At 38.1% G+C, this 14,288-nt stretch overlaps 3 protein-coding genes across 3 annotated transcripts; 1 reads left to right on the plus strand and 2 right to left on the minus strand.

Annotated features, from left to right (window-relative positions):
* The first annotated feature begins 1,757 nt into the window (after nucleotides 1-1,757).
* On the plus strand, nucleotides 1,758-4,239 carry LOC106386744 (tubulin alpha-5 chain). The gene is made up of 5 exons (XM_013826555.3): nucleotides 1,758-2,006; nucleotides 2,543-2,757; nucleotides 2,846-3,045; nucleotides 3,124-3,632; nucleotides 3,714-4,239. Exons 1-5 carry the CDS (start codon nucleotides 1,894-1,896, stop codon nucleotides 4,027-4,029), a joined length of 1,353 nt encoding a protein of 450 aa, XP_013682009.1. The 5' UTR covers nucleotides 1,758-1,893; the 3' UTR covers nucleotides 4,030-4,239.
* On the minus strand, nucleotides 4,201-5,413 carry LOC106386745 (ethylene-responsive transcription factor RAP2-11-like). The gene has a single exon (XM_013826556.3). It carries the CDS (start codon nucleotides 5,138-5,140, stop codon nucleotides 4,352-4,354), a length of 789 nt encoding a protein of 262 aa, XP_013682010.2. The 5' UTR covers nucleotides 5,141-5,413; the 3' UTR covers nucleotides 4,201-4,351.
* Nucleotides 5,414-5,549: 136 nt separating this feature from the next.
* Nucleotides 5,550-11,943, minus strand: LOC106386743 (importin-5). Its single transcript, XM_013826554.3, has 20 exons — nucleotides 10,586-11,943; nucleotides 10,245-10,448; nucleotides 10,059-10,163; nucleotides 9,900-9,965; nucleotides 9,657-9,821; nucleotides 9,442-9,516; nucleotides 9,186-9,340; nucleotides 8,660-8,795; nucleotides 8,506-8,575; nucleotides 8,293-8,420; nucleotides 8,154-8,210; nucleotides 7,568-7,753; nucleotides 7,378-7,470; nucleotides 7,106-7,191; nucleotides 6,949-7,015; nucleotides 6,809-6,875; nucleotides 6,579-6,715; nucleotides 6,386-6,477; nucleotides 6,212-6,278; nucleotides 5,550-6,111 (listed from the first exon to the last, which is right to left on the minus strand). The coding sequence occupies exons 1-20, from the start codon at nucleotides 11,813-11,815 to the stop codon at nucleotides 5,950-5,952; spliced, it is 3,348 nt and encodes a 1,115-aa protein (XP_013682008.2). The 5' UTR covers nucleotides 11,816-11,943; the 3' UTR covers nucleotides 5,550-5,949.
* Nucleotides 11,944-14,288: the final 2,345 nt, after the last annotated feature.

Here is a 14,288-nt window from a genome sequence, read left to right on the forward strand (position 1 = left end):
ACCCAGGGTTGATCTTGGACTAAAGCTCACGAAACATCTGCTTTACGCGTCAAATTTTAATTAAAGGCATCCAAATTTTATAATATAGTCAGGTTTTATATGTTTTTAAAAATTTCATGCTTTAGCTAGGCATCCAATGATATGGGGGTAGAGTCTGCCTAAACCAACAGAATGAAACAATGCAAGTGTGGGATATTAGAGCATGTAATCGATTCATTTAGCAAATATTCATTTATGTGTTACACCATCAATGTAAGATAACAGAGTTGTGCAACTATCCTCTTTCCTTTTTTGATATTTGTTCAAGCTAAGAAAACATTTGATCTTAGTGGTCATCGTTTAGTTTTTCTCTTTCACCTTCCATGCACAATAGAGCTATTCCAATTTATCTCTCTCTTTTTCCTTATATTAGGTCATTATATAGTTAGAAACTTAGAATAAGCTTGTTTAAGATTTGCTTTTATTAGAATAAGATTGTTTTAGATTTGCTTACATCAGGAACCCAATATTTTAGTTTACATGCAATTCATGTATGGAGTTATGGTCCTAGTGTCTTCTTCATCTTGTTTGCGCATGGGAGATAACCAGTACTAACTCTTTCTTAAATATGAAATATGGTCCTGATTAGCTAGGCGCACATAACATTAGGTAGGAGCACATAATATTGGTTATTACTTGGCTATGCATTTGGACATTGTCTTAGTTATATATCTTGAGTTTTAGATTATGTTCAACATTTAACAATTTACATATATACATTCAACGCCCACATGACTAAGAAGTAAAAGAGAATAACAAATAGCTAGCTCAACAAGCACATGGACACTAGGACACATGCTAGCCAGCACAAGAACAAACATCGCTAGCAATCAGATCCTCAAACCCATAAGGTTATTAGGTTCATATTAGAATATACATCTATGTTCTATTTTATATTTATGCTTTTATGCCAATGATGGAACTTAGGTTTATTACAGTCACTTTTCTTATCACTGATGAATTGTTCGGAAGTTGGTGAAAATTTGTTTATGCGGATTCAATGGATCTTGTAAGTTGTAATCGTTTGTTATGATCCTCTATATCCAAACAACTGTCCAAACAATAATTGAATCTACTTGACACCTTGAACCCGAAACAGCCACTGAACTATTAAATCAGTCCACTGAACCAAACCGGTTAACTATCAATTTTCCAATTTTGCTGAGAAACTAGATATAATTACTCGTACTTACTATAATCTGATCAATTCATATATTTCCTAATTTAGGAGTCATTAATGTCCTTCACCCAAACGATCAAGTCAGCAAATCAACCGTATCTTAGCCGCCCCACTCAACCCAAATAAAAACATGAAAACATTTATTTCAGTTTTTGAAAGACACGTTAAGAATGAATATATTCAAGTTACTTTTTTTCAGCTCACGATATTCAAGTTACTTAATATAGGAAAAAAACATTAAAGACAATCACAATCTTACAGGATCGTAATTTCCGGTTTGACACTTGCACAATAATATATACTCCAAAAGTTAAACTAGCTAACCATATTTAAATTTCTAAACCGAAAACATCAATTTGTTTCGGTTAAAACTATTTTTCGACCCTTACGAGAAGTCCAAAATCCGGAAAATATAGAAAACCGGATAAAAATAACAAACCGGGCCAGATCTAAGATCCAGATCGAATCTCATGTGTTTTGTCTAATCTCAGGCTGTCACAAATTTTGGCGGACCCCAACCAATTATCATAAATAGTCTCCACCCAATAATAATAATGAAAGAAAAAAGAAAAGAAAAGAAAAGAAGATCTCATTTCTCCCTCCATCTCCCTTCCTCCTCCTCCGAAGAAGAAGACGATCGTAAGGATTAAGGTTTCTTCTGCGAAGCGAAGAAGATGAGGGAGATCATTAGCATTCATATTGGTCAAGCTGGGATTCAAGTCGGAAACTCCTGCTGGGAGCTTTACTGCCTCGAACATGGCATCCAGCCCGATGGCATGATGCCCAGGTAATATATATATATATATATAACCTAATCTTCAATAAATCGCTAGGCCGTAACTAGACGTTATATAGAAGATTAACGAGAGCTAGGCGCTTTCTAAACACCTACTTTTAGAACAACTGTTTTAGTAATTAAACTTTACATTTTACCAAAAAAATAAAAAATAATAACTGAACCTTTTTTATAATAATTGAACTTTGCATAAGCGAAACTAGGCGCTGTTACACGATTCTGAGAACAATTGTTTTGTTAATTAGACTAAAAACTGTTGGGTCAAAATCGGTAACTAATTAGAAATTGATGTCGGAAAGTTATCGAAAATAAAAAAAAATAAAAATACGGAAAACTAAAACTTCATATTTTTAAAAGTATTGCGCAATTTAATTAGCGCCGAAACAAGCATTAGTTACTGCTTACACTAATTTTTTAGAAAAATCTAGAAAATCATTATATTGGCGTTTGAGCACAGCCTAAACCGATTTTTATAACCATTTTAGTCGAGGTTTGAGAGATGAATCTAATAGCATGTTCCTTTGCAGTGATACTACGGTTGGTGTAGCACACGATGCGTTCAACACGTTCTTCAGCGAGACTGGCGCTGGAAAGCATGTCCCTAGAGCTATCTTCGTTGATCTCGAGCCTACCGTTATCGACGAGGTACGTACCGGAACGTACCGTCAGCTTTTCCATCCAGAGCAGCTTATCTCTGGTAAAGAAGACGCTGCTAACAACTTCGCCAGAGGCCATTACACTGGTGAGAAAGAGGAATTTTTTTTTTCTGTGTTGTTTTAATTTTCTTGGAATTTTGCAAAATGGTCCTTTAATATTTTGTGTAATTGCAGTTGGGAAGGAGATTGTGGACTTGTGTCTTGACCGTGTGAGGAAGCTTGCGGATAACTGTACTGGCTTGCAAGGTTTTTTGGTGTTTAATGCTGTTGGTGGCGGAACTGGTTCAGGCTTGGGGTCTCTGTTGCTTGAACGTTTGTCTGTAGATTACGGAAAGAAGTCTAAACTTGGATTCACCATTTACCCTTCTCCTCAGGTACTTAAACTAATTAGTAATTATATTTGAACGGTTCTTTAATTTGGTTTTGATGCATATTGCCTTTTTGATCTTCAGGTCTCTACTGCTGTTGTTGAGCCTTACAACAGTGTTCTCTCAACTCATTCCCTGCTTGAACACACCGATGTTGCTGTCCTCTTGGATAACGAAGCCATCTATGATATTTGCCGGAGATCACTAGATATCGAGAGGCCAACCTACACGAACCTGAACAGGTTGATATCTCAGATCATATCGTCCCTCACAACATCGCTGAGGTTTGATGGAGCTATCAATGTGGATATCACTGAGTTCCAGACCAACCTTGTTCCCTATCCTCGTATCCATTTCATGCTGTCTTCTTATGCTCCGGTCATCTCAGCTGCAAAGGCTTACCATGAGCAGCTATCAGTCCCTGAGATCACTAATGCTGTGTTTGAGCCAGCTAGCATGATGGCTAAGTGTGACCCGAGGCATGGGAAATACATGGCGTGTTGTTTGATGTACCGTGGAGATGTTGTTCCTAAAGATGTTAATGCTGCTGTTGGTACTATTAAGACAAAGAGGACTGTTCAGTTTGTTGACTGGTATGATCTACAAACTGGAACTAGTTGCTATTGCTTTCCTTTGCTTCATGTAAACACAATTGCTTTGGTTTTGTTTTGTAGGTGCCCAACAGGGTTCAAGTGTGGAATCAACTACCAACCTCCAACGGTTGTTCCTGGAGGTGACCTCGCTAAGGTCCAGAGAGCAGTGTGCATGATCAGCAACAACACAGCAGTTGCAGAGGTGTTCTCAAGGATCGACCACAAGTTTGATCTGATGTATGCCAAGAGGGCGTTTGTGCACTGGTACGTCGGTGAAGGAATGGAGGAAGGTGAGTTCTCTGAGGCACGTGAGGACTTGGCCGCACTGGAGAAAGATTATGAGGAAGTGGGTGCTGAAGGTGGAGATGATGAAGAAGATGAAGGTGAAGACTACTGACACTTTCTTCTCTGAATGATGTGCAACCAAAAAGTTTTTTTCAAAATTTATGTTTCTACTTGTGATTCTTGTTGATTACATGTTTCTTTTTTTTTAATCCTGTACAATTTACGTTGCACATTCTCCACCGTCTTGTGTTTATTTTGGTTCAGTTCATTGGTAAAGTGACCATTGAGTGTTCCAGAGTTCATTATCAATCTTTGTCATCTTCTTAATCGTCCATTTTTTTCTTTAGTTACAATAGGACTCTGTAGAGATGTGTTCTACTTTTACATTCATGGGTCCACACTTGCATGAATTGAAAAGAGAATGTTAGATGTGATCATGTAGGGCAGAAGAGCTGAGAGAGTGAAGGGAGATCCCAAATGGGATCGGTCGGATCGAATATTGGATACTCTGAATGCATGTTGTCGTAGTAAGTGGTAGCTCCATTCATTGCATATAGAGATGCAGATATCTGTCTTTCGATGTCAGCTAGACCAGAATGTTGATCGGTTGTGTTATGATCGTTGAGATGTCCATGTGCTTCTTCCACTCTGTAATTAGCCAAAGGAACCTGATGGTTGAGTTCAGAGACAAGTGGCCAAGAGTAAGGAAGCTGGACACTGTCGGCTTCTGGTTGTAATATGGCTGATAAATCAGGGCGGTACACGTTATTGAGCGGCATCAGTGTGGTAGTGGTGTTGGCGGTGGGACAAGTAGCAGGCAAAGTGTAATTGATGTTGTGTTCTACAAAAGAAGAGGCTGGTTTGTTTTGTTGTTGTTGTTGTTGATGTTTCAGGCTCTGCTTCTGGTGAAGGAGGTTTCTGATCTTCAAAGACAGTTGTGAGTTGTTTGGGAAATGGTTTGCGAAATTGGTGCGAGTGTTGGAGCCACGTAGGAGACAGGCAGCTTCGTCGTAGGCTCGAGCAGCTTCTTCTGCGGTCTCAAAGGTTCCGAGCCACATACGTATCTTTTGAGTGGTGTCTTTGATCTCTGCCACCCATTTCCCTGAAGGCCTTTGTCTGACACCAACGAACTTGGTCTTATTGGTGCCTTTGCTCTTCCTCTTTATTTTCTGCTTTTGAGTTGTTTGATGATGCTCCATTTTTTCGGTATGGTTGTTGTCCATAGACGGAGATATATAAGTATTAATAGGTTTATATGTGCTCGTATGTTTCGAGGTAAGTGTTAGTGGGTGCCTCGTCTTCCCGAAGACTACTAGTTCTGTTATTTTAATGATGCTACGAATACAATTTTATAATGATATAGTAGAATGACTCCCGAGTTTTCTGTTGTGTGGGTTCCATGTATTAATTACGTGCGCACCATTTGCTAACTTCTTAATATAAACAAAGCACTAAACCACCATGTTGTCGTAACCTCTATTTAAACTTTTGATTAAAGAATTGACAGTAATCTTTTTGTTTAAATAATATTGCAGGGTTAAATGTAGATGTAGTTATTTAGTACGAATAATTTCTCGAAATAATAAATTATAGTCTTAATTTAGAGAGGAAGAAAAAAAGAGCTAATCAAAAGATCACAAATCAACAATAGCAATATGTGTAAAGAATGATTTACTTCAAAATTCTCACTTTAATACAAAAAAAAAGAACAAAAACTTCATCTTTCTCCCAAACATAAAGCCAACATCGAACCTGTCTTTTCAGGGAGTCACAACCCAACCAAATTCCCAACTGACGCTTACCAATTTCACAAACTTTCCTTCCCTTCTAATATACACTTTCCTACCATAGCGATAGAAATTTCATTTCATAACTTATGAAGGACTAGACCCATTCTTCATCCCTCCCAACAACAAATGGTGAATAATGCAAACCCAAAAATAATGTAAACACATGAATGCAAAACTGACGACGCTTTGTGGTGGAAAAATAAAGCTCACAAGACACTGTAAATGAACAGATTGGTGTGCGTTTAGGATGAAAGCATGGATTGGAGAGCGTGTTGCTGTTCGGGTTTCAGTGTTGACCATATTGAGCCCAATGCCGATGGCGGCAGTGTTTGCTGAAGTTGCCTTAGTATATTAACCATACGACCTGCCGTCTCTTGTGTCACCACATCTTTCCCTGTAAGCACCTGGCCAGCCATGATTTACACACACATTGATACTTTTTATCAGTTCAACAATGCAAAAATCAAAAATGTTGTCTATGAGAAGCGTAATTAACAAACAAACCTCAGCGAAAACTGTTATAATTTTAGGAAGATACTGGTTATTGGGGCCTAAAAGGTCCACATCTTGCCTGCAAGTTTAACATCAATCAGCCGTTTTAGACAGTCGGTCACAAGGAATGCAAAAAAAAAAATAGCTAGCGCCCAGTAAAAATTAAAATCTAAACACATTGGTTACCTCTCAACCATTGAACAGAGCTGATCATGAACCACTTTGGCTTCAATAACATCATTACTTAAAGGCAAACAGTTCAACCACGCAGGAAGTACCTAAGAAACCCAAAAACAAAGTAAAACTTAAAGATCAACAAAAGTAACCCACATGTATTCGTGCAAAGCAACCAGATGGCGATAACTATCTTAAGCTATACCTGAGAAGAATCGATACTGTCACGGTGAAATAGGCAGATCTTTCCCACAGCGGATACAGCATTGTCATATGCCATGGCATTTTCAGATTGCCGAGCATTTGGCTGCTGTATCACAACATTTAATCTTGACAGAGCCTCTGTTGAAACAAAAACATGTGTTACTACTTATCTGTAAAGCATGGATTAAACAACCCCTAAAGACCTACAACTGGGCAAAAGGTATACTTTACCTCCAACAAGAGGCTTGAATACAGATCCGCCAAACTCAGCACACACACCAAGCCCATAAACGGCAGCCTGAAACAAACAAGAGGTCATATCAATTAGTATACAGATTCAGAAACACCAGATAACAAAATGTAGGATATACCTGTCGAACTTCTGGGCTCTCGTCATTGCAAGCTTCCAGTACGAATGGAAGATAAGTATCGTAATATCTGCCAAACAAATATCCGAAAAAGTACATAAGAACACTGAATACTGAAAATGCGCAGTGTACAAAGATTCAGTGAATGCATATCCTTTACTTGAAGGCAGCATCACGGCATTGCTCTGCAACATCATCAAAAATGCATATCGCAATCCTTCTCTCTTCAGCGGTTTTATCCCTTCCCTGAACTCAACAAAAACACACATCTATATCAAAACAAAAAACCAAGGCAGACTAGAACTAATATTGCATCAGCGCCATCCCCAAAGCCACATATTTAGAAACTCTATTCACCCGAACCAGAGTGCTAAAGCTCCACTTGGTATCACAGAACCGAAAAATAAGATTTGAGTGATGACGGTAACTTACCCACATAGGAGTTAAGTAAGAGGATAACTCATCGAAGAAAGGGAGAAACGAGGCCTTGAATGTCTTAACCAGTGTTCCCAATATTTCACCGACCTATGTGCAGACAATATATCAAGTATGAATACGAGCGTTGAAGATAGCAAACTTCATTACACTTGCATTTGACAATGGTTAATCACAGAAAGCTAACCTGATCAAAAATTTCTTCCTCTTGCTCATTTTCCTCTTTAATAAGCTCCCCCTCTTCAGCGTCAAAGTCTTCAGCATTAGCTCTCTCTCCCCTTTCTCGCTTCCTGCTAGAGCTTGCTGTCATAACTTGCTTTAACTCGTCAACTATGGATCTAATTTCCCCTTCGTCCAATAGATTTCCGGAGATCTGAAATACATTGACAGGTTATAGGTGCCATTTTTCCAACGCAATGCTACGATTTACTCTACGAGATACATAAAAAAAGATTTGCTCAAAGCTCTCTATCTCATACCCTAAACCTAAACAAAGCTTGAAAATAAGGCCAGCTGTCAAGGCAACATAACTCTTCATTCTCGATACTCTATGCTCAGAAGGATTAAACAAGTAATAAAGTAAGGGGAAACACACGATCATTGGTCTACAGGCTTCCCAATACAAGCAATCACATAGATGGCCATTATTAGCTAAACCATTTAGCCTACCAAAGAGAGTGCAGTATTGTCAAATGGAAATGTTGGAGTGACTTGACGCGGCCAATTTATAATAGGATTGTTTAACATAAATTCTTATTCTATTGAAAGGTTACCTGCAAGCATTCATTGATAGCTTCCAACATACTCACACAGATCTCTGTATCAGGTTCCTACATAAAATCCAATCATCATATATTGGATCAAAGCCGGAAGGGAAAATAGAAAGAAAAAATGAACACAATACACACTAACTTTATGCAACGCTTCTAGCATGTTTGGAATTATATAGTCAGAAAGCTGCTTTAAATAGGATAGATCGCGCCCTTGAGCTTCTCCTTTCTCTATCGCCAGCTTAGCTGAGCGCATTAGTTCCGGCATGGCTAGAAAAGAAAAAATATCCAATTTAGAAACTTGTCATTTATGGATCCACAGATTGGATTATGGACAATATATTTACTGATGTACCTGACACAGCTGCTCTTCTAACTTCTTCGTGAAAATAGAATTTCAGCAAAGGAACCAGTGTAAGTGCAACCTACAATATACTAATTCAGTCTATCCAGTCCCAAAAACAGCAGAGGATAGTGACAAAAATATAGAGCCGACCAAACATACAAACCTGATCAATCCAGGGAAAAAACCCTTCTTTTAACTCATCAGCATAGCAACAAAGCATGTTACAAGCTGTGGCTTTTTCTTCTAGGACACTTGTTTTGATTCCTATTCGTTTGTCTCCCAGGATAATGGTCTCCATGCTGCATAAAGAAATCGAATTGGTACAAATCTACCACGTCAAATCCATACGTAAATTACATTTATCACATATTATCGCAACCTTAGGTAAGAGTAAAAAATGGAACAACAAAACTATTTTGACAAGAAATAGAAGGAAGTTATTTGTTATATAAAACAATTAAAACATGCTATGTCACAAAGGAACAGAATCTCAGAATAATAAATATCTCATGGCAAAAAATAAGAAACAATTCAGCGGAAGCTGCAGCTGCAGCTTCAACAACATACAGAGATTACTCATGCCATTTTTAAAAAGATTGAAGTAGTTTTCATGCAAAGGAATACGAACTAATAAAGCAGGTACAGAGGCATCAGAACAATCAGATGAAGTGTAAAGAATAGTAGAAAACCTTTCATCATCAGAATCCTCTGCTTCATTTTCTGAATCAGCAGATGTAATTGTTACATCTGGTTTAAGTTGAGCTGACTGAAGCAAAGGAGGCATCACAACATCCATGTATGGGAGAAAATCTTGGCCTAGACACTTGCAAAGCCTAGCCCATGCCTAAGAAAATGTAAGGTAAATATAAGAAAGTGAATTTACATATATAAGTTTACAAATGACATATCGGCCAAGTGGCCTAGCATGTTTTAAACAGAATTTACCTGTAACATATAGCTCGTTATTGGATCATCTGCCTCCATTTCAGTCGCTTGCAATGACATAAGAACTTCCATGACCTGGAATAGACATGAAAAATATTTTCATTCGACAGATGAAAATCAAATAGAAAGCTTGAGATAGTCATCTGTAGCACAAAAATAAGATTACAACATATAGCATCAATTTTGAAAATAATTGACTCATGCATTAAGCACACCTGTCTAGCATCCTCCTTAAATTTGTCCTTTCCAACTGCCATTCCAACAAGACTGATGCATTCCATGGATTTGGCACGAAGCATCCGCTTAGACTTGTCAGTTGCGTTCATCAAGATAGTTTTGAGGTAAGGCATGACAACATCATAGTACTTTTGGAAGTGTTCCTGCAAATTCAGAGTATGTCAGATCAAGAGTTGCATGCAAGGAAAACAATAGATGTAACATAACTTCTTCACATATACCTGTGATGAATCAGCAACTGAAGCAAGAGCTGTTAAAGCTCCTTCTTGCACCATTTGTTTTCCATTCTGTCAGAAACAGCGTTATAAACCAAAGTTAATAATAGAGGGCACTCTTTTTAGTTAGTTATTTAAAGAAACAAAATTGCACAATACACTTACTTGTAGTAGCACCAGTAACTTGCTCACTATTCCATCTAAATAAGGTGCCAATATTTCAGGTGTACAATTCTCACTGAAATTTAGCACTGCTGAAGCAGCATGAGCCTAAATGAGGTCGCAAGATACTGCTTTAGAAAGCGTCAGAAGATTATATTAACAAATATACAGAGTTAACGGAAAACTAACCTGCACTCGTGGATTCTGGAGATCATCCATAGCAGCAGCAAGCGCAGGGAGCACTCTCTGATGATGTTGGTTTTGCAAATCAGGACCCAAATCTGTAGACAATTGTCCAATGGCATTTATGGCTGCCCACCTTACGCGAGGATGAGGACTTTGAAATTGGCTCAAAACCATGGACACCACTTGCTGTAGATTTTTTATCATCACCTACATTATATTCAAGATCAAAATGTAAATCCTTTGCAAGTCCTCGCCAAATAAATCATGAAAGAAACAATCACGATTTAATATCCAACTAAAAGCAAAAGCAACAAACCATACAGTTGCCATCACAAAGAAATTACCTTTGAGCAACCTTCAGCAATCTGAGCAAGCGCAATCAAAGAAGCGTGGTGCTTCTGCCACTCAGAGGCAACCAAGTAAGCAGAAAACTGCTGATACGCAACCGGAACAATGGTGTTCCCTCCCAAGGCAATTGCTAACCGATCCAAACACTCCTGACCCATGCTGTAGTTACTCGTCTCACCAGCATCCTCGTCCTCAGTCTCAGCACTATACCAAGCAGGATCGTCCTCAACATCCTCAAGCATCTTCATAAGAACCGCAAACAACCTGTCAATAAACTGAGGTAGCTTCCTAACCATCCCCGGGGCACGCTCACGCGCCTCAGCCAAAGTTACCAAAAACTCAACCGCGAGATGTCGCGTGCTCTCCTCGAGGGACTCAGCCTCTGCGATCTGAAGCATCGAGCCAACTATATCAAGAAGCTGCCGTCTAAGGAAACGTGGCTCAGTCCCAGCCAATTCGATCAAAAGCTCTAGCGCCTCCTGAGCCGTTGCTTCGTTCCCGTTATTAAGAGACTCAGTCAACGTCCTAATCATCGCAGGTAAAACGTCTTGGAACCTATCACGCTCATTAGAGTTCGATAAACACTGAACGAAACTAATCACCGCGTTGAGAGCGGCGATTTTGACGTCTGAGCTAGCGGATTCGCTAGTCAAGCACTGGAGAAACACGCCGTGCAGATGCTTGATGTGAGGAGTCAAAGTCTCCCCAACGTACTGCGACAACTGCGCCACGATCAGAAACGCCGATTCCTGCAATTTCGACGAATCCGACGACACGCACTGGAAAACGAACGGAAGCAGCTCCGGCCATCCGTTATCCGGGAGGATCCCCGAGGCGAGCTCGGAGACCGTATCGCAAATCTTCTTGGAGATCGATTTCGCCTCCTCGCGCTGGATACAAGACAGCATCGAGGATTTGAGTGAGGATTGAGTGGGGAGAGAGAGTCGCGGCCACAGGTAAGCGTCGTCGCGCGTGAGAAGCTTACGGAGGAGGACGGCGGCCATGGCGCGAGCTTCGGGGTGAGGAGAGAGCTGGAGAAGGTGAGCGAGCTTCAAGGCGAGGGTGTCGGGACTGGTCTGCTTGGCGAGATTGAAGAGAGCCTCGGCGGAGGAGCGTTGCTCGTTGGAAGAGGACATGAGGTGGGAGATGAGAGTCTCGAACGGCGCCGTATCGGAGCCGAGGACCATCGCGAGCTGCGCTTGTTGCTGAAGCTGATCGGAAGCCATGGTGGGCGGCGGCGGGAAAAAACTAGGGTTGAAATGCTATCTATCTCTCTCCCCAGATGATGCGAGTCGAGAGAAAGGAGAGAAAGAGAGTAAGCGAGGACGAGATGAGATGAGAATTTGTGAAGAGATAATTATTTTTTTTGTTTTTAATATTCTATTTCCATTTTTTTTGTTTTTAATATTCTATTTCCATTTTTTTTAACTATTCGTGATATGAGGTGGTGTCTGCTGTGGGCCGCGGGGTTAGCCCATTATTAAATCAAAGGGAAAAAATAGACAATAATAATGTGATCTCTTAGCGAAGCGATTTTGCCACGTGTTCTCTCTATAATCAATTTTTTAGACTAGATTTGCAAAGTGATTTTACCACATGTCCTCTCTACGATCAATTTAAGAAAACAAATATGACATAATTACTGAAATTGATGACATGACTTCTAAAAGACATGACATGGATAATTTTATTTAATGTCCATTTATATTTTTGGCAAACTTATTAGAATATAGTAATAATTCATATATTACATTCAATATTGATATTTCTTTTTGGTAAACTTTTTGAGCGACGATAGACCATACTTTTTCCCCTCCATTTTTTAAAACTTATAATTACTGGATTTTATTTTCAAACTCAATGTGCCATAATAGCCCAATACACCATCTTTGGGAACTTCTTTTCGAACTATAAACTCTTAAATTTGTTCATGTAAAAGTACAAAATATGTTTAAAAATCTAATTTTAATCTTTCAAAAGAAATAACTGTTTCCTTAAAATGTTAATTTTATTTGTACTAAGAAGACTGAGGGCAATCATCTTATTTCTCACATGGGAATAAATATATTAGCGTTCTATGTTTTTATACGGTGAGCAAAAATATGAAAACTACATACTTTGTGGCAAAGGTTTATCATTAAAAAAATTGGAAATAACACTTGTCATAAAAGTGTTTTTCCTAAGTTGTCATAAAGGTTAGATTAAATTTATTAAGAAAAATAAGGAGGTTATGAGATTTACCATTTCATCTATATTTTGCCTTTTGAAATTGTAATTCCAGTTGGACTAAGATTTTAGATGTGATTGGGTAGAAAAAGGATCAATGTAATTAAGAAAAGTAAAGAAGGTATAAGATTTACCATTTTTATCTATATTTTGCTTTTTGAAACTTCAATTCCGGTTGGACTACCGTTTTCGATGTGATTGGATAGAAAAAAAAATCAATGTAATTAAGAAAAGTGAGGAAGGTATAAAAATCTCTAAATTTTCTTTTTGGTAGCTTCTTTCTCTTGCTCACAGTGCTAGTGATACCGTGTAGAAGAAAATAGATAAAAAAACATATCATTTACCATAAAAACTATGAATTTTAAAAACTTATTGTTAGATATTAACCCAAAAGAAATATTTAAGAAATTAATAGCAAATTAAAACAAAAGGAGACAAAATAAGTTTAAATGATGCGCATTGCATAGAATAGAATACGAAAGTCTCTGGACACAAATACAATAGGCATGCATTGTATTTGATGGACTCTAGATGAGCATGCTTTATTCACATAAAACAAAAGTAGATATTAGGAAGAATTAAATAAAATGATTATTCAGGTTTTCTTAAATCCTTGATGCAGCTCCTCGAGATAATTTATTTACACCAACCTTCGCAATTTTGTCTGGTCCCGGAGCAACCCTTAGTGGAGGGACAACAGAAGCAAGTCTTATCTTTGGTTTTGAGTTTTGGGCATATTTTTTGCTCGCATGTTCCTTTAGCTGCATCTACAACTATATACACAAAAAAGTAACAGCAATATCATTCGGAGGAAAAACAATTATCGAGGATATGATGATGGAATTACAATGGTGAAAAAGATAGATGATGAACAAATAAAAACTATTATAAATGCATACATTCTTGAAGAGGAGATAAAACAATCAAAATGATGCAAAAGATAGTGAACTGTGATGACGACATATTGTTTATGATATACACGTTTATGATTAATTCTTTTGAATTTAAACTTACTGGTTTGATGGTTAAAAGCTCCTTTTAAGATTGATTAATTTATAGATCGAAGTGTTGCTCGCCTTGCATGGCGATCCATAAAAAATGGGTAGATTTGTTTGACTTGTTTTGTGGTAATTATATTGGTGTTTATTTTTTTCCATAATTAGCTGTTTACGGAAACAGTCAAACTATTGTATGGTAAAGAAAAATACATATGAATTATTAACTGATTTTTTTAAAACACAAACTACTAATTATTTATAATCAACTAATTCTTAATATATATATATATTAAAGATTTTACTAAATGTATCCATGAGTAATGCTAAGTAGATTACCACGGCGTTGCAACTGCACTTCTTCTGTTCATCCATGGCTGTTTTTGGGATTGGGCAATCCCGGGGACAAATACAAAGGGACTAGACACAATGTATCCAGAACATGTTTTTAAGTGATAAATGTATTCAAACAACTTGG

This window comes from Brassica napus, chromosome C3, assembly GCF_020379485.1.
Source record: "Brassica napus cultivar Da-Ae chromosome C3, Da-Ae, whole genome shotgun sequence".
Taxonomy (NCBI): domain Eukaryota; kingdom Viridiplantae; phylum Streptophyta; class Magnoliopsida; order Brassicales; family Brassicaceae; genus Brassica; species Brassica napus.

Coding starts and splice junctions, on each gene's coding strand:
- LOC106386743 (XM_013826554.3), bottom strand. CDS start 11,815: ATGGCTTCCGATCAGCTTCAGCAACAAGCGCAGCTCGCGATGGTCCTC. Junction 10,449..10,585: donor TTGCTGAAGGTTGCTCAAAG/GTAATTTCTTTG, acceptor AATATAATGTAG/GTGATGATAAAAAATCTACA. Junction 9,966..10,058: donor AGTTACTGGTGCTACTACAA/GTAAGTGTATTG, acceptor TGTTTCTGACAG/AATGGAAAACAAATGGTGCA.
- LOC106386745 (XM_013826556.3), bottom strand. CDS start 5,140: ATGGACAACAACCATACCGAAAAAATGGAGCATCATCAAACAACTCAA.
- LOC106386744 (XM_013826555.3), top strand. CDS start 1,894: ATGAGGGAGATCATTAGCATTCATATTGGTCAAGCTGGGATTCAAGTC. Junction 2,007..2,542: donor CCCGATGGCATGATGCCCAG/GTAATATATATA, acceptor GTTCCTTTGCAG/TGATACTACGGTTGGTGTAG. Junction 3,046..3,123: donor CCATTTACCCTTCTCCTCAG/GTACTTAAACTA, acceptor TTTGATCTTCAG/GTCTCTACTGCTGTTGTTGA.